At 42.4% G+C, this 19229-nt stretch overlaps 1 protein-coding gene across 2 annotated transcripts in view; it reads right to left on the bottom strand.

Annotated features, from left to right (window-relative positions):
- Positions 1-19229, bottom strand: part of PCLO (piccolo presynaptic cytomatrix protein) — a 96928-nt gene that overhangs the window by 36942 nt on the left and 40757 nt on the right. For both annotated transcript variants that reach the window (XM_087969180.1, XM_087969181.1), the window contains exons 4-8: positions 17093-19074; positions 12395-14597; positions 9793-9929; positions 2147-2228; positions 408-533 (exon numbers count right to left, since the gene is read on the bottom strand). In XM_087969180.1, the coding sequence (XP_087825306.1) occupies positions 408-533; positions 2147-2228; positions 9793-9929; positions 12395-14597; positions 17093-19074 (4530 nt within the window). The remainder of the gene's footprint in view (positions 1-407; positions 534-2146; positions 2229-9792; positions 9930-12394; positions 14598-17092; positions 19075-19229) is intronic.

A 19229-nucleotide genomic window follows, 5' to 3' on the forward strand; every position in this document is an offset into this window, starting at 1 on the left:
GCTATGAACAAAAAAGTAATAATTCAAAATTCAGCTCTTCAGGGAGGACTAGATAGTGGGATGAAAATACCAAATCCAGTCTGAACACCTGGCTGATTGTATATCCAACAACAACAACAACAACAACAACAACAACAACAACAACAACAAAGCTACTTTTTATAGCCCAACTGTTCCAGAAACTCCAAAAGGTCTACAAAAGAGTTTGGCTCCCTTGAAAAAAAAATGACTTACCATGATTTTCTGATCTTTATTTGAGGACCTTCTCCAGCAGATTCTGGTTTTGCTGCTTGACCTATTTCTTTCCACTTATTCATCAGGTCTTCCTAGATTTTTCCTTGAGGATAATCATCTTTCCGCATGCATACCGATCAGTACCAATGAAGACAAAGAACTGGTCACTGTACCTTCCATAAGTTTCCCTGTTTGCTCAGCATTTCCACCTGGTAGGATCCTTGCAATGTAAGCACCAATTTCTCCACTGGCTCCAGGAATTTCTTTTCCACCTACAACTCGAAGCCCAAGTCCATTGCCTGCATTTAAAAAAGAAAGCACATGGTAATTTTTAAAATATAAGAATAAAAGCAGTAATGTAATTCATAAGAAAGCTATAGGTTTTTTTTGCTGTAGCTGTTCAATTCTATATTTTTTCATTCAGAAATATTAGTTTTGTTCCCAGCCAGATAATATAACTTGAGTTCCAGTGAAACTGACAAGAAAGAAATTTGTTTTTAATCATGTGATTAAATCAATCAATCAATTAATCAAATGACTTGATTTTACGAACGGAACTGAACAAGACCAAGATAAGAGTGAAATAAACTCTGTGTGTGTATGTCTGCATATCATGAAAACTCAAAAGAAATGAAGAGGCAACTCTGTTAGAATATGAGAAAGATGGTAAAACGGGAAGAATGAAAAACATTTCTCTCTGCAAATCTCAGAAAAACAATAATGTATATAGCAAGTTAGGGAAATAAGTTAGTTTCCATTTAATGCTGAAGTCACAGTGATGATAGGCAGAAAGAACAATTGTATCTTGACAGGAATGCAAATGTAGCATTGTACATTTGTGGCCTGAGATCAAAGCAATACATGAAAAGGCAGTCTAATAATCATCCTGCCAGGAAACCTCAAATGGGCATCAACCCGGCCTTTCTTTTCGAAAGAAAGAAAGAAAGAAAGAAAGAAAGAAAGAAAGAAAGAAAGAAAGAAAGAAAGAAAGAAAGAAAATGTGCCAGTATGACTCAGGCTGATCACACCTGTTCCAGTGCAGGCAGCCAGGATCAACCAAGAGCTCCAGCCCCAAAGACAATAATTTTTACATTCTATTCCTCAACTCCTTGAACTCCAGAAAATGTCCAGGGCAAGTGTTTCTGTTCCTGGGGAACAAGAGGCTAATTTTAGTAAGAACGAGCAAAGTGGCTGTTTACTATTTCCATTTTGGAGGGCAGCATTTTCCAGAGTACTTTGCCATTATTTTCTTCCTACAGGAGAGAGAGCAACTGGCCCCCAGGCCCCCGAACAAGGCTGTTGAGTGGTCCAGTGAATAGCTGAATAATATGTTAACATACAGAGATAGATTTATGGGGAAATTCTTTAGTGTAAAGGCTACCAATATCTGGAATCTGACTATGCTTGAAGAATTATGGTTGTGCTGGACTTGCTAAGAGATATATATTAAGAAATGAGAAAAATATTTCTATCAATGATTAGAGTCAAGAAATGTGTGACTTTTCTTTTTAGTAAATAAAATAAATAAAATAAAAAGCTAACAAGCTAAGTTCTGGGGTCTTAATTAGCTGATTAGATCCCCCAGGTACTGCCTGGAACCAACCATATCTTAATCAGTTTCACACTCAAAGTTTTTGATGCCAGACTGATGAAATTTGGTCATAAAGGTAGACAATCATATTTTATTTTGATTTGTAAACTGTCACCAAATGTGGTAGCTGCTAAATGAGAACTAGCTGTATTATATCTTTGACAGAACTTTTATTCTTTTTGAGAAAGTAGCATTTAATAAGCATTGCAGAATTTCAACCATTCTCAGAAATGAATAATTCCTTCGTATGGCAACTCGGTCATCCTGCCACACATGCCCTGCTCTCCAAGAATTCATGCTGGGGTGTCTCGTTTACTTTACCTGAAACAGAGTGATCCTTTGGGTCGCTCAGGAGTCTCAGCCTTGCATGAGGGAAGGTGTATTGGATGGGCTTCCCGATAATCTAGGGAATACAAAATGCAAATGCGGATTCAAGGTTATCCCTTGGGTAAATAGTTATTTTAAATTAAAGCGTTAGCCTTGCAAACACTACGTTTGGAAATACAACCTGCCTCTTTTTAACACAAACAAGTACAACTATTTGTATTTCCAGTTGCACTCAGCACGGGAGGTAGTGGTTCACTGCGATTGTGTGCAGTAATGTTGATCCCAAGGAAGGGGCGGCCTCCATTTCACAGTCTGAGCATCAGTGAGCACAGATGACAGCTTTGTCTCTTTCATTCTAGCCTTTCAGAGAAAAATGGAATAAACAAGAGCATGCTGGGGGATCAGTGGCTCACTCAGCCTCCTAAGCTGCTTCTGTAGAGGTAAAAGCCGTTTACAATCTGGTTTCAAAGTTTCAATAGCTACCCCACCTGTAGTCACATGACTGCATCTGGGAGCTTGGGCCACTGGACCTTTGCATTTATGGCCCTTTGCATCGTCCTGCAGCCATGCGACCACAATTTACGGAGTTTTTGCCGTAAACCAGCATTTACTTCTGGTTTCTGGCAAAAAACATCCCTAAAACAGCTTTGCTTAATGACTATGGTGTTCACTTAATGACCACCACACAAATGGTTATACAATTATGTCAGTCATAGGATGGTCCACAAGTTGACTAGTACAACTTACAACTGTAACTGCCAGGCTCAACAACAGTCATAAGCGGAGGACGTAAATCTCTCTCTATAAAAGCGAAATACCACTCATCATCACAAAATCTCCAGAACCGTAAAGCCTACAAACTTGAAATTTGGCATGTATGTTCCTCTTGGCTTCTAGGGGCTCACTAAGAAAGGGTTTTTCTAAATGACCATCAGAGCATTTAGAGTATTTCCTATATTATTATTAACACACTCTGATGCTAAGGAGTTCTACTCCCCCTCCCCCCCGAAAAGAAATCGGTTCCAAATGCAAAACACAAGCAGAGGAGAGGAGGTTCAGTTTCAGTTTCACAGCACCAAGCAACTGTAGTACAGAACAGTTGAGCTAAGCCATGCCCAGGCTCCTTGCTGTCTCCTTGCTCACACAGCAAATACTGTTTCAGTTTCCAAACAGCCCTCAACTCTCTCACACATTGACAGGACACGAGTCAGATTAATACTGATGAATGCTGGTAGGCAGAGGCAGAATTTTCTTTTCCTCCCAAAAAAGTAAGCCTGACCACCTAGTTAAAACTGTCTGATCTTCATGACTATTTGTAAGTACGAGGGCTACTTTCTTTGTAGTAGTCCTGGTTCTCTGGTTGGAATAATATCTAACCACAGATCAAAACAAATATTTGCACAAATATCTAAGTGGCTTTAATAAAAAAGTACAAAATCTGAGTAATGATTAACACTTCATATGTCTAAATGTTCAGAGAATATTTTGGATCTGAAGAAGGGCCAAACACTTGCTAATTATAAATTCCTTTGTTCATGAAATCTCCTCCCATGAGGTTCTTCAATCATCTCACATTAGTGTTAAAAGTTTAACTATCATAAATATTCCTGACACTTGTACATATTCAGAAAAAAGACATGTTCAGGAGTAATTTTAAAGCCAAAGGGATGTATCCATGTCTGGGCCTTCTCCGGTTGGGTTTGTTTCAATACAAGGTTGAATGTTGTTTCAATGAAGGTTGCCACATCCATAGTTGTGCACTTTTGAATTAACCGGGCAAACACACAGTCCTAAAAATGTTTCATGATCATTGTAAATCTTTGTAATAAATATGCCTATAAACCCAGCCTTTATGGGTATCCAGAGATCAATACTGTATTTTGGTTGCCTGCAGCAAACAGTGAAAATGACGGTTGGCTGGATGAAGATAACTGACGCAGTATATTTCTTGTGGATGGAAACTGAAGATAAAAAGCAAAATACATGGAAAAATGGATAGTGTTTTCTTTTTGAAAGCCTTTCTTTGTTAGGACACTTCAATCTGGGAAAACACTATATAAATTTCTTATGGGTGCAGAGTAATGATCCAAGCTCTGTAAAGGACCTTGGAGTACTCATCTCTAATGATCTAAGTGCCAGAGCCCACTGTAACTACATAGCCAAAAAGGCATTAAGAGTTGTTAAGCTAATCCTACCTAGCTTTTTCTCTGGTAATATCACACTACTAACTAGACCAATACTTGAATACAGCTCATCAGTCTGGAACCCGCATTACGTATCTGATATTAACACAGTTGAGAAAGTCCAGAAATATTTCACAACAAGAGTTCTCCACTCCTCTACTCATTGCAGAATATCTTATGCCACCAGACTTGAAATTCTAGACCTAGAAAACCTAGAACTACGCCGCCTTTGGTCCGATCTAACTATAGTATATAAAATCATACATTGCAATGTCCTACCTGTCAATGAATACTTCAGCTTCAACCATAACAACACAAGAACAAACAATAGATACAAACTCAAGGTTAACCGCACCAAACTTGATTGCAGGAAATACGACTTCAGCAATAGAGTGGTCAATGTCTGCAATACTCTACCCGACTCTGTGGTTTCTTCCCCAAACCCCAAAAACTTTAACCTTAGACTGTCTATTATTGACCTCACCCCATTCCTAAGAGGTCTGTAGGGGGCGTGCATAAGCGCACCAACGTGCTTACCGTCCCTGTCCTATTGTTTCTTTTATTTTTCTTATATGTACCCATTTCATGTATTCATAACTATGTATATACTTATACCTATTATCTTGTAAGCAATTGACAAATCAAATAAATAAATAAATAAAATAAATACACTCTCCTGCAATTACAGTCAGAGACTGGCTCACATTTAAGATATAGGGAAATACCAGAAAGATTGTTCCATGATTTTACATTAAGGTACCCATTTTTTAATACTCAGTTTCCTCTTTAACCCACCCACCCTCCAGCAACAAAAATGAAAAATCCATAAAGTTTCCTTCCTATTTGCTATTCTATCATCTTTAAACAAGGAAGAAAATCGCATAGTGTATTTTCCTAAAATGTAAAAAAAAAAACCCACTCAATTTCATAATAGCCCACAGATAAGGAAAAGAACTGTGGCCTATTTTTTTCCCCAGTGGCAACTTTCCAATCCCAAGCAAAGTTATGAAAATAAAATAAAAGCAGTAATTATATTTTTAAAAAATAAAAATAAATTGGCCCCATCGACTTAGGGCTTTTCCTCTTGTTGTACCAAGCCTGGCATGACCCCTATGCAGAGAGACATTATGCACCCTCAAGCAAAGCTTGCCTGGGGTCTTGGAACCTTAAAACTCCCAAGGCAGCGGACAAGCTTTTCTTCAGCACTTGTGGGTGTCTTCCCACCTCTCCTGGGTAGTTAAAGCGGCCACCTCTTTGTAGGAGAGGGCAACTTCTTTGTCTGTTCCCTTCTCAAAAGGGCCACCTGGGCCTTCTTGTCTCAACTACTATTATCCTACCTCCAAGCTCCCAAAATCCTGGTGGAGAAAGAGCTACAGAGAGCTGCGGAGGAAGGAAGGAGAAGAAGAAGAGGAGAAGGAGGAGAAGGAGGAGGAGGAGGAGGAGGCAGATGACCTGAACTCAGGGCAATCAGGACACAGACCTGGGCTCTGGACCCAAATCTTGGACCTTGGGTGGCTCTGTGGATGAGCTGCGATGGGGACTTGGCTGGCCTGTCTTGCCGGAGATCCGGCTTTTGCTCCGGCTGGCCACTGGATTACCTGTGTCTGTCTACCAGACCCGGGGGTGGTAGAGCTTCCCTCTCTCCACTAGATTCTGGCTGCTCTGGCCTTGTGTTGGGAGGTGCCCTCCAGCCTGACCTTTGCTCCTGTGCTGCTGGTTAACGCCTGTCTGAGGCTCCAAGGCATCACTGCAGCATAGCATCCGTCCAGATCCAGCCTGGGTTGAATGGGGGGGAGGAGGTGTGTGGAGGGGCATTCGTCACAAAGCCCCCTCAGTCCTGGGATGAGGACCCATTTTTGGGATCCTCCCTGCCAGAACTCAGGGAGAAGCCACCCTGGGTTACATGGAATGAATTGCGTAGTGAATACAAAAATAAAATAATAAAAAATAAAATAAAATAAAATGGCACGACCAACCGGAATGCCTACAGCAGCCTTTTCTGAAGCTAGGCACACTGTTACTAGTAACTGATATCCTGTCAGCCTCCTTTTGGATTACTCTAATTTAATTTACATTTTGTGCCCTTGAAGATCACATAAAAATTTCAGTTGGTATAACATATAGCAGCCAAAATGGACAGTTTAAATATTGTCTTGTAATACTATAGCTTTGAAAACTGCATTGGACATCAATAAATCTTCCAACGCAATTAAAATACTCTCATAAAAGGCTAATTCCATAGGAATGCTATGGTCCGTGGCAGATTGCTCAAATAAATTGAATGTATTAAATTCTGGAAAATACAAGGAAAACTAAAATGCTGCCTATATGTTGGATCAGAATCTCTGAGCATTGGATGGCACACAAGTAATAACTTATGGTTCATCGCAAAGTCAGTCAGGTGTTTAGACTGGATTTGGCATTTTTATTCTTATTATTACTGTAAAAGAAAAGCAGGCAGAGCTGGGAGGGGCAGAGTTAAATGTGCCATCAGTAGTTAAGTTGCCACAAACGGTCCAAGTCAGCCCTCTTGAATTTCGTGGACCCTTATCTGGTACCAATTTAGTACTGAACTTGATTGGATTCTAGTGTATAGTCATCAGCAATAAATCCTTTTTGGATTGTAAATGGCATAGGGCCCTTATCTTTGGGCTTGACAATTACTGTTTCAAGGATCAATAGGTTGTATTTTTGTAACAGCAGGGTCTACATGGCTGGATGTTTATTGGCAACAACCGTGGGAGAAGTTTGGGGAATAATATTGATCAAGTTTGTCACAGTTCCTCTTTTAGCTATACAGTGGATCTGAGATGCAATAGCTGGATGGGAGACCACCAAGTAATCCAAGGACAGAGTTTAGAGTAAAAAAATTGACATAAACTTCCTGGCAGGTGTCAATGAATAAATCACTTCCCCTGGATGGTCAATTGATGTCCCTGGAGCAGGGGTCCCCAACCGCCGGTCCGCGGACCTGGTACGGTCCGCATGAACAACCCTTACCGGGCCGCTGGTTGCTGGGCGCCGCCATCTTTTTGGTAAAAAAGCGCTTCCGGGTAGAAAGTTCACGGAAGCGCTGTTTCGTCATAAAAGATGGCGGCGCCAGCGCCTTCGGTGAGCTTTTCGGGTAGAAAGCCATTTCTACCCGAAAAGCTCACCAGAAGCGCTGGCCGCCATTTTTTTATGACGAACAGCGCTCCGTGACGTCACGGAAGCGCCTTTTCGTCATAAAAAGATGGCGGCGCCCAGTTGACGCTGTACCGGGTCGCGCGCCCAGCTGATGTCGGAACCGGGCGCGGCGTCGAAAAGGTTGGGGATCCCTGCCCTGGAGGACACCAATGGCCGAGTTCCCTTTGAGGAAAAATACTTCCAATTTTCTGATCTCTTTTTGGCTTTTGGTTGTTACTGATAAATTGCTTATTGAATGAAACTAAAACAAGGTTTGGTTTCAAAAAGGCCTTTCAGGAGACAACTGAGAAATTTTTCTGCAATCTGAGCGGGGACAAAGTGAATCTGTACTCTGCTTTTCTTCCATCCTCTGCACGTCCAAATGATATTTCCAACATCCTCACTGTATGATCTTTCTGGAACTGTTTTTTACTTATTGTATATGTGGATTATTGGAGGGGAAATTAGGTGTTTATGATAATGGAAAGAGGGGAATATGCTATTAATGTAGGAACCGCTGTGGTTTGCAGGGATGCTTCCGAATCCTTTTTTTTTTTTTTTTTAAATGGGTGGAGACTTTGCAGAGAGGCACATGGAGGCTCACATTGGCTTGTGTTTATCTATGCTTATTGGAATTTATTGGGATACTTGTTTGTTTTGCGTGTCTGGTAGTAGAAGGTTTGTTAGTTTTGCTACTGCAGTTGAGGCAGAAAAACAGGAGAGTAAAAGCAACTGTCTCCAACCAAATGTTGCTTGTTTTCCAATTCGTGAATGTTGTAAAAAATCTAATGCACAAATATGTCACTTATGCAATCTGCCTGTCTTTATCTGCTTACATAAGTAACCTTATAGCACGGGTCTCCCATTCCATGGAATACATTTTTCAACACGACAGCAGAAGCAGCACTGTCACAAGAGAATTTATCAGGCAAGGCAGTTGATGAACCAGGCTTTAAAATGCAAAATCTGCAGAAGGTCTTCCTTCAATTCACTGCTTAGGGCATGCAATGTAGAAATGCTCAATTCGATTCTTAGGTAATTCCTATAAAAATGGCAAATTCCCAGCCCTTGGCTTAGATTACATTGGCCTTCTAAAAATGTTGCCGTTCTAGATAACTCTGAATGAAAAGGTTTCAGGAATGTTTTCATATTTTGTGAAATACAGCCTCATTTTCTGCAGATTGGAGAAAGCCAGGAAAGAGATGGAGCATAAGACAAGGGGGAAATATTTTTTTTAACTGCCCCAAATCGAAAGCACTGCATTAAAAGTCCTTTTGATAAAATGCTAATTCCAAATAAATATTTGGATAGTTTATGTAATTTGTTGATGCTGCCCATCAAAGCGAAGTTAAGGCGGATTTTATTTTTTAATCTTACTTATGGATTGTTGTAGTCCCCACAAAAACATCTGCTAAAAGAAAAATGAATAGCATATAAGCCTTGTTTATAACAGAAACTAACCATGCAGAATGTGAACTTGTTCATATATAGCAACTTCAATTGCTGTAGCACAGAATTTAGCTCCTTATCTAGAAATTCTGGAATAGTGAACCTTTAGCAGGAAACACATTTAGTTGCCTGTTGGGACCAACGGAAGTGATTTATGATTAGTGGGGCATTCAGTTCCAAGCTCTAAGAATGACCTCGGGGGCAGCAGAAAAGGAGATATGGGGCTGGTTCAACCCCAGAACTAGAGCACATCCAGAAATGCTTGTTGTGGGAATATTACTAGATTTCCCCAACAATGCCACTCTAGACACCCCAACGTATTCCTGCTTCTGATTAAAATACTTGGGACAGATGGGCATTGCATAAATCCAATTATTGGCATTATTGTCTGTGTATTTTGCCAACAGTAGGAGAGAACCATTTTAGGGTTTAATCTGGGTTGGTCACCAAGATCAGAGGTGTAGCCTTCTGAGCTTTCAGCGTGCTGGAGCCAATCTCAGGCAACGTCTGTGAGAGGAGAGAGAGAGAGAGAAAGAGGCTCCCTGAGGATGGGCTTCAATGTGAATGTCCAAAAACTCAGAAGACTAAACCTCTGGTCCCAGGGACTGACCCAGATTGGATCCTGCAACATTATCCTTGGATACATAGGTTTGCATTTATTCACGAGAACTGTTTTAATTTGGTCTTCCTAGTCAAAGCCCTTGGTGTTATTTCTCTTAGATGCAGGTCAGTATGAGAACCATTAAAAAGAGCTGCAAAGGCCTATCCCATTTTTCTGTGAAATGACTGGAGAATCGACTTTCATATGCAATGTTCTTGATTGAAAAGAAATAGCGTCCTTACTTGGTCCTGATGCTGGCTCGGGGGTCTTGAGTGGGCTAACTTATCTGGCAGCCTTCTGTCAAAAGCAGGCCCATTGTCCAGGCGGGGCTCCCGAGGTTTGTCGAACCAATCGGTTTCCTCCCGACGCAGGTGGTAGGCTTTGAAAACCAAGGACACAGCTCTGAGTAGGAGATGTGAGAAGACTAACAATCTTGGATGCGCAGTCAACATGCACACAGCAGCTCATACCTGGGCATGCATTGCAAAGCTAAAATAGCACACAAAAGATGAAGCGGACTAATGTAAGTTAGGCGCAAACACAAAGGAATGGTGCCTAATTAAATATGTATATATATTAGAATAACTTAATCCCTTTGGCCTTTAGTTACTTAAATATTTAACACTTCTGAATTTGTTTCTGTCAGCAGGTGGCTTCATAAACATGTGTATAAGTGTTTAGAGGCTGTTCTTCACCTGCATTTCAATCATAGCCATTAATATCAGAATACAATATGTCCCAGTTGCATTCAATGTAGCTAGAGGCTGTGATAGCAGATGGAGAATCTGCTATCTGGGTGTCAATTTTCAGAGTTCAAGCATTACTTACCATCAGGGCTAATTTTATGGAAATGATGCATTCATGCCCACAATGGGCTTGGAAATATATATTAATGTAACTTTTAAAATGTGCTTCTTGTTTTTAGTACATTGCTGACATATATATAAACATCGGTGATCAACCGATTTTAAATCCTGGGACAAGCTACAAACAGATTCAACCAATCATTTCTACTTTCCTCACACACACACAATCTCTCTCTATATATACACATCTACACACACATGTATATACATTCATGTACATATTACATATATGCATGTATGTATGTGTTCACAGAATCACATATGCAGTTGGAAAATGAGCAGTACTCAGTATTGACACCTATGTAGCTCTAATGAAGTAGACAAATAATTCTTTTAGGAATAAAAAAACTGTAATTCACATCTCTATAATAACCACATAAAAAGAAGACATGGATCAAATTTACAGGATATAATTTACTGATTATTGAGAGCAAGCTAACAGACTAAAATTGCCAGGATTATCTTTCTTACTGCTCTTATAGATTGAGATAATAGCTAGCAATCCCTTTTAGTAATTTTCATAATAAGGCTAAAATAAAAGCATCCACAATCAAGCGTTGGCTTTCAGGATTTCTGAGATTACAGAATTGGGCAAAAGAGATTTTCTAAGTTGCAGCAGTGAAATCAAAATTCATATCTCCTTTACTACATCACGTATTTATCTGTTTCAATAAAAAGAGTCCCCATATATTTTTCCCCACTAAAAAGCCAGGCATTTTTATGTGGTTGGTAATACTTCTTTAGTATACTTATGTTTATTGTAAACCGGGCCTTGTGCCTTGTAAGAATCTTTATCAAATCTTCGCTGAGCAGCTCTATCTGCATTCAGTTAAAGTGGATATAAGCATAACATGCAGATATAACATTGCCAGTGAAGTACTATATGGCTCCTTTAAGATTTAGAGCCTGTAGGCAGAGATCAAAAAAACAATTTTTAAGAAGTTGATCTGACTTCTACAGAGTAAGTGAAATGGCATGTAGTAATGCAACTAAAATCTGCATTGATATATGTGTAAAGTTCAGTGTTTGTATTCATTATTTTAAATTTCTAGCCTTTCAAAATAGAAAAGATGTTATTGGGTCAACAGAGAAGAACTAAAGACGACCAATCTACCTGCTGCCTAAGAAATTACAAACCAAGTTATGTGTCTACGTGTAAGTGATATCTTCAGATGAATCCCCATTCATCTATAGTTTCATCTCAAGTGAGAACTCCACCCCAAAACCGCTGCCGGAGTTTCTCATTCCAAGTCTTGGCTAAGCAGCTTTCTTTATAACGGTCAGGTCCACGTCCCCTTCCTCTTGGCTGCAGGTCCAGCATCGCCACCTCCAGAAGGAGCCCGCACAGCAAGAGGGGGAAGGAGCTGATCTGCCACCCTTCGCTGTGGAAGAGGGAGCCCTAAGAGGAACAGGTGCTTTTGTCCCTCCTGGGATCCAGCTCTACCTGCAACCATTGGCCACCTGTCTCTTAGCCCTTGGGAGTCCAGGGGCAGCTGACGTTGACATGTTACGGCAGGGCGAGCGGGCAAGGGGGGCACAGGGCAAGCGACGCTTGAAGCTCAGAGATAAGGGAGGTAATGGTGCAATTGTGTTTAATCAAGATCTTGTGTGGACTAAGTGGTTACAATCAATATTGTGGTTTCTCATCCTTAACAATAGTGTCCTGAAGACCTCTCCCACTAAGCTGGTCCCAGGGGAAAAATGTTCCTGAAAATACCAGCAAAGAGCAAAGAAAAATGCACATGCAAACAAAAGTGACATAAAATGCAAGTCTGCCCATGTACAGTGAGGCCAGCAAGCTGAGAAGAACATGCCTACACACTCCAGACATATTTACATGTACAAAAATGCAGAAAGGTGTTTTTTTTTAAAAAAAAAAATAGTCACCCTAGTTCCCAACAGATGTTGAAATCAGACACATGCATAAAATTCGGGTTCGTGCTGTGAAATGGAGAAGGCCGCCTGAAGCCTGGTTTACCTTCACTATCTGACATGGCGTGCTGGAAGTCGTCCATGAAGAAGGCAATATCTCGATCGTAGCCCCGAGCGCGTGACTCCTCCCTCATGTGCTGCTGGACTTCAGGCAAGGAATGGCTTGAGCCAAACTGGTCCCTGGTGTCTGCAGATATGGGGGGCAGCGGCCCAGCAGCTGCTCTGGCCATCCCCATGGGTTGCCCCACTGGGCTTAAGGGACTCTCTTCTTCTGAGTTCTGTGCGACTATTGGAATCCGCCCTCTGCTTTGGCTTATGGGTAGACTGGTAGGCTTAGTTCTTCCCGAAGGGGCTGCATGGCTGAAGGAAACGTCAAGGGGTTCGGCTTCCTGGGCTTTCAACCTTAAAGAAGAGCTGGATGTATCTCGTTTTAGCGACAGGTCGAGCCCGTAGACAGAGGACGGTCTTGAGGACGGTCTAGATCTGGTGGCGCTGGCGTAAGATTTGTCCACCTCATCCTGTAAAGCTGACCTCATGGTGACACTCAGCGCTGCTCCAAGGCTCGTTCCCAGGGAATGAGACAAAGTGGGAGCAATGTACTTCTGCTGGTCTATCATATTTTTCCGAAGGCCAAATGTTAGGTCATCTTGGAGAAGTTTTGCTTTGGAGGGGATGCTCCCAACTGAGGAGGTGTTGGAAGCCAAATAAGCTGAATAGTCAAGCTCCAGGTCTCTGCTTTCCTGGATGGGTGAAAATTTAGACAATTTGGGATCCATCAAAGCCTTTTTATGTTTGGATTGCTTCTGATAAAGAATGGCTGCCGGAAGCTGCTTGGCAGCTTGCTTTTCTAGAGTGAGCCTGCTTATGCTGTATTTCTCAGACTTGGGGAAATGTCTGTAGTTCGTATCTGCAGGATAATAGTGGGAGAGGCCAGCCAAGTGACCCACGCTCTCTACGCCCCTTCGGAACTCCTGCTTGATCTGATGTTTCAGAAGTTTCAGTTCATAGGGATCCTCCATGGAGTCTTCCTCGGTCTTCATGTAGCTGGGCAACCTGGAAGACGTTTGCAGGGATGAGAGGAAATCGGGGACCTCTTGCACTCTCCGGGCCTCTCCGGTGGTCCGAAGGAGCCTATCAGCTTTGCCAAGATCCTTTTCGTGCAGCCCATAGGCAGAGCTCAGGGTTGCTGCTTCTTTAGTGAGCTCCCCCATATCATCCAGCAGCACGTAGCCATGTGTGCTGTGGTGCTCCAGGTCCACATAGAAGGAGTCACCAGAGGTGCTGGAGATGGGGCTGCTGGCCATGCTGCTCCTCTCATCCAGTCCCAGCCTCAAATCCAAAGTGCTATACTTGCTGCCCAGGTGACCCACCGAGTAGGCATTGTCAGAGGACGCAGGCGCCATCATGAGAGACGGAGTGCGGATGACGTCATAGTTTGTGGTTATCTTGGGTTCCATGTATAATGAGGTTTGCCTCGCCTTTTGTGGGATCATCATCAATGGAGAGGAGAGCTGGTAGGAAGGCTGTAAAGTTGGTGGGGGCTGGGCCTGGGGAGGGAAGGAGACGGGCACCACAGTCTGGGTCTGGTAGGGCGAAACCTGTTGTTGATATAAAGGTTGTGACTGCTGGTAATGGGATGGCTGCGTATAGGGAGTGGGTGCCTGAGTAGGAAGGGCAGGGGAAGAGTACTGATACTGCGTGTAAGGACTCGTAGGAGTGGCAAACTGAGTTTCCGGTTGCGTCTGAGGGGGTATGAATTGGTTGAATTCTGTTTGGGGCGCAGTCCTCGGTCTTTCCAGGCCGTGCTGGGATTCTGCCCTGGCTGGCCGGGTGCTGCTGACCTCGCTGTCGGACATATAATCACGTTCCTCTGCTACCCCTTGCAAGTAGGCCCTCTCTCGCTTCTCTCTTTCCTTAAGCAGGGCTTCCTTGCGTCGGTTTATGCCCATTTCCAGATACCGGAGTTTTGCATCTATTTCTTTTTCTTCCTCGTCAAGCTCTGCTTGTTTTTTGCGAAGCTTGGCAGACTCTCTTTCTACCAAGTCTAGTTCTCTGTCTATATCCTGGAGGATTTTAGCCCTGGCCATTGTGTTGCTTCTGCATATCCTCCGGCGTGAAACTGACCCCACTGTGGAGAAGGCCGGCTGTGTCCCTACTGAAAGGTCCTCGGGAGGCGGGTTGGGAAGTGTCCGCTTGACCTTCTTCTGCAGTCCTGATGGCACTGTGGCACCCGAAGGGTCTTTGGCTTGCTGCACACACACACACACACACACACACACACACAAACAGAGAAGACACGTTGTTTTGGAAACGGAGAGCACAACGTGTCACCCAGCAAGTATTTCAAAATATGTAACACAATTTACTGAGCTCTTATGGAGCTCAGTATTAAAGAATAAAGTGTGTGTCATTGTTATCTAGACAGTTTTAAAAGTGAATCAATAAAATTCATAAAGAAGGGATCTATCGGTTTCTTTTACCCATTAAGCAAAATTGACTTGCCATGCCGGTGGCAACGTCTTTGTATCGGGAACTGGAGAGTCAGCTCGATGAAAAGACTCTTTGGGGATTTATTGAACAATGTCTTGCCCCACTGCTGGGAACAAGAAACTGGATTAGGAGACATCTGTGGGACAGCAGAATCAATTCATGACCTGATCATCTGTAATATTTTAGGCCTGCAGCAATCCTATCAAAACATAAGATTCTTGTGCAAATTGGGTGCCATGGAAAAGTGTAGCTTTGCCTACTTCATTCAACTGGCAAAAGCATTGATGTCTACAAAAATTTGAGCATATGCACTAGAAGTGGAACAATAGAGAGAAGATTAGCACTAGGCAATATCGGTGAAGAAACACTTCCCCTGAGTGACAGGAATATGCCTTACCTACCTTTCAATTCACACATTCTAGAAACCATGTCTAGCGGGAATAGTCCATTCTGGTTTTTATCTTACATACAATTCCCTTTGAAGATAAGTAATGTTAAGCAGAACACAAAAAAGGGAGAAAACCGCTAAGCCAAAATAATAGTTTAAAATAATTAAATGTCTGACTTAAGAAAATGAAAATGGAGCTGTAAGTAGTTTACCCCAATACCATTCGCTAGACCAGCCTAGACTTTATCGCTGCAAATAACCCCTGCTTCTAATACCTTTTTATTGTTTATTGGCTTTTAATAGTTCCTCATATGTATATTTTTGTGTCTACTGTATTCTATTTTTAGTATTTATGATTTTAAAAAATGCACACAATTTTTTGGGATTAAAAACCCCTTCTGGAGTATAGGCTGAGAATTATATTACAAAATTTGGGGGGAACAAATATGTTTAAAACTACATATTAGTTTGAATCAAATTAATTTGTTTGAAATACAGAATGAATTTTGCCCACATTAGTTAAATAAAACTAATTTGTCAAATACAAATTAGATGGGTTCTGTCCTCATATCGTCACACTGCAGCAAACCATTATACAAGAGTATATACTTTCATTGGAAAGTAATGATTGTTTCATAGATGTAAATATTTCTCAATTGTGGCACGTCCCATATTCAACTTTCAACACTGGAGATACACAAGAAATGTATCATCTGTGCCAGAGTTTCATCAATAATTTCCCAGCAGTAACTTTGGATTTCTAGATGGACAGAAAAATCAAGCAATATTTATTGTTTTTTTTTTCCTAGCTTTTTTGTTACACATACTGTCTAAATAAAAATTATTTGTCCATAGATGAATAAATAAACAAAATAGAGGACTATAGACTTCAGCAGCTACCCACTCAGCAACCCTGAATATGAAAGTTTGGAGCCCAGATAGCAACCAATGATCTCTTAAGGAGCTTCTTCTCTTTCAAGGCCAGGGGGCTTTGAGGCCCCACACAAAGAAGCAGAAATCACTGCATGGATCCCATGGACACTTCACCTCCCATGTGGCCTTGATCCACCTGATTCTAACAAGGGATGGCTGAGCTTACAATCTGGAGCACCTGATCCCCTTCCACGGGAGTGGAAACTCACTCCAGAAATCCATGCCAGACTCCACTGGACCTGTCCCTGGAGCAGATCTGAGTGACATTGCCTGCCAGGTACCAAGGATATCCTTCACAATGACCTCCAAAATATTCCATTTCTGATTATGGTGATTTTTAGCTCATAGGATGAACTCAACTGGACCCAACTTAACTTTCTTGGAGAAGCAGAATATAAAAAACCAACAAGACTGATATTGAGCAAATCATTGGCAACTCATCTTTTCTGCAAATACAGTAGACAAGCTCCATATATTCCATGTGTTTAAGGCACCGGACTTCATTACAATCCCTTTACTGTACACAGAGAGGAGAAAAAACTTAGAAAGAAAAAGGCTAGTGTATGTACAAGGGTGTCCTTGTGATGTGAATACCTTTACGTTTTTAAAAATAGACCAAATGTACAAAGAAAAATGTTGATGTTAATTCTGTAAAGAATGAACTATATCTCTTTCCAACTTTAAATAAAGTAGATAGTGCAATTAGATGCTCCTATTCAAGACCATCTCTTTCTCCAGTGAAACATCAACAGCATATTTCTTGCACTATTAATTCTGTTTTTAAAATAAACTTATCCTGGTTTCTAACATGACAGACCTTTGTTTCCAAAACTGTCCACTAAACATTTCATCTACTCCAGCCAGTTAACAAAGCAAAGCTTGTTATCATACCGTACAGCGTGACAATTCAAGGCGTGAGGAAAGAGTTCTTACCAGGAAGCCGTCCGTGTACTGGAAATGAGCTCTGGAGAGGAGATCTTCAGCCGTGGGGCTGAGAGGCTTCGGGTCGGACAAAGAGCGCTGGATGCTCTTGGCAGACTCTGGGCTCAGCTGAGGAGTGGTGGGCACGTCAGCATGGAGAGTGTCCTGAGAGCCAGTGTCTTCAGCCATCAGCTTCTCATAAGGCACAAAGGCCGACTCCATGGCTGCAGCTGGAGAAACAGGTGAAATGGGAGAATAGAGGACTTTGGGAGACTTGGGAGCAGAAGGAACTGCCTGAAGGGCATTTTCAGGATGAAGGTGGGATGAATAGCCTATTTCTAATGGCGTTGGGCGCTTTTTATCTTTCTGAGGGGAAGTGGCTTTGTGATACGGGGGACTCTGGGTGTCTGAATCTGTTTCTGTCTGGCATCCCAAACTTCCTCCTTTGTACGTCTTTTCTGGAGCTGAAATGTGTTTGACTATTTCTATCTTTGCATCTAACTGGGCCCTGACCGATGGTGTCCTTATCGTTCCAACAGGTTCCGTTTGGACAGATATCTCTGCCACGGTCTGCACCGCAATACTGGAGACCTTGGAGAAGGCTTTGGCCTCATCCACTTCCATGCTCCCTTCGTATTTCCCTACACGGGTCTTTCTTCTTGATCTGTTGGAGGGATCCCATTCTTCTTGGTCCTCATCATCCGTCTGAACGCTTGTGTCAACGCTCTTTTTGGTTCTGCGTCTCCTGTCTGCATAGCCTAAGTCCGCATTATCCTCATCATCCGTTTGGACACCACTCTCCATGATCTTTTTAAGACCCCTGGGTTCCCCTTCTGTGCCTTCATCGTGTTCCCCGTAAAGGCCGTGCAGTTTTGGTGTGGAACTCTTCTTTTTTAATTGTTTTTCCTCACTCGCATCCACGTCTTTCAGAGAGAGCTCAGAAACAGAACTTAATGTCCCTGGCTTGGGAACGTACTGAGCCACACCATCTGACTGGACAGCGTACCAGCCTTGGCTGTCTGGAAGTTCTATCCCCAGGAGAGCTGAGGTAGTGGCAATCACCTCCTCACCAGGCCAGAACTGGTTGCTTGCAGTGTACTGGCCATCGAGGACTTGATCTGTGGTGGTTTTTGGGGACACCATTTCAGAAGGATCGTAATTATACTGATACATCTGGTGGATTTTCTGCTCTTCTAAGTGCTGGTGAAGCTGCTGTTGAAGTTGTTGGATTTGTTCAATATGTAGCTGCTGCTGAGCCAATGTTTCTTGTCTCATCATGAACTGAGCCTGCCTCTCTTCTTCCTGCTGGTAGAGAAGATGGTGCTTCATGGAGTGCAGTTCCTCGAGCTTCTTTTGAACCATGAATTGCTCTTGTTCTCTGAACCTCTGTATCTCTTGCCGTTCCCATTCTAGCTCTTCTGCAAAGCGCTGCTGCTTCAGTTTTTCAAGCTCTAGCAGCTCACGTTCTATGTCCAGATGCTGTTGCTTGTCTTCTTCGAGGTCAATGAGAACCGTTCCTTCCTCTTCAATTCCACCGAGGAAGGCTTCAGAAGCCGTACTAAAGACAGGCAGCGTTGGCTCAGCGGCAATAGTTTCTAGAGGGAGAGGCTGTATCCCTGGGTCAATGCCAACAACGGAAGTGTCTTTTTTAGAAGCTACAGTTGTCAAAAATTGCAATGACCTTGGGAGTGCCTGGCTCTGTGGCAAGTTTGACAAGGAAGGCACTGAATCAATAGCATGAAGAGAAGGCAGGTCTCGGATGGAAGTGCTGAAAATAGAGCCAGGCTGGGTGGTGATAGCGAACGTGGATGGGATGGGAGCTGCCACCGAGGAATAAACCACCCCGTTGGAAGATCTCAACACACTTCCATAGGGGGCTCCTAAGGAGGAGACCATTCTCGCTTGGGAATACTGAGGTGCACTAATGCCCGAAATCACATGCCGGCTCTCTGGATATGGATCAGAAATCTTGCTTGAATAATCCAAAATTTCACCTGAAATTATAGGGGAAAGTTATAGTCCAGTCCCCCAAAACACCATCTTTAATTCTGGTGTGGATTCTGAAAGGCAGCCTATAGAGATGAGTGATAAATATGAGCAATAAAGCAGGAAGGAGCTGCATGCAATTCTTCAACATTTTATTGGGCAG

The sequence above is a fragment of the Notechis scutatus genome, chromosome 6 (assembly GCF_049901735.1).
Source record: "Notechis scutatus isolate UNSWTSFEM ecotype Mainland chromosome 6, rNotScu1.2, whole genome shotgun sequence".
Classification (NCBI taxonomy): Eukaryota; Metazoa; Chordata; class Lepidosauria; order Squamata; family Elapidae; genus Notechis; species Notechis scutatus.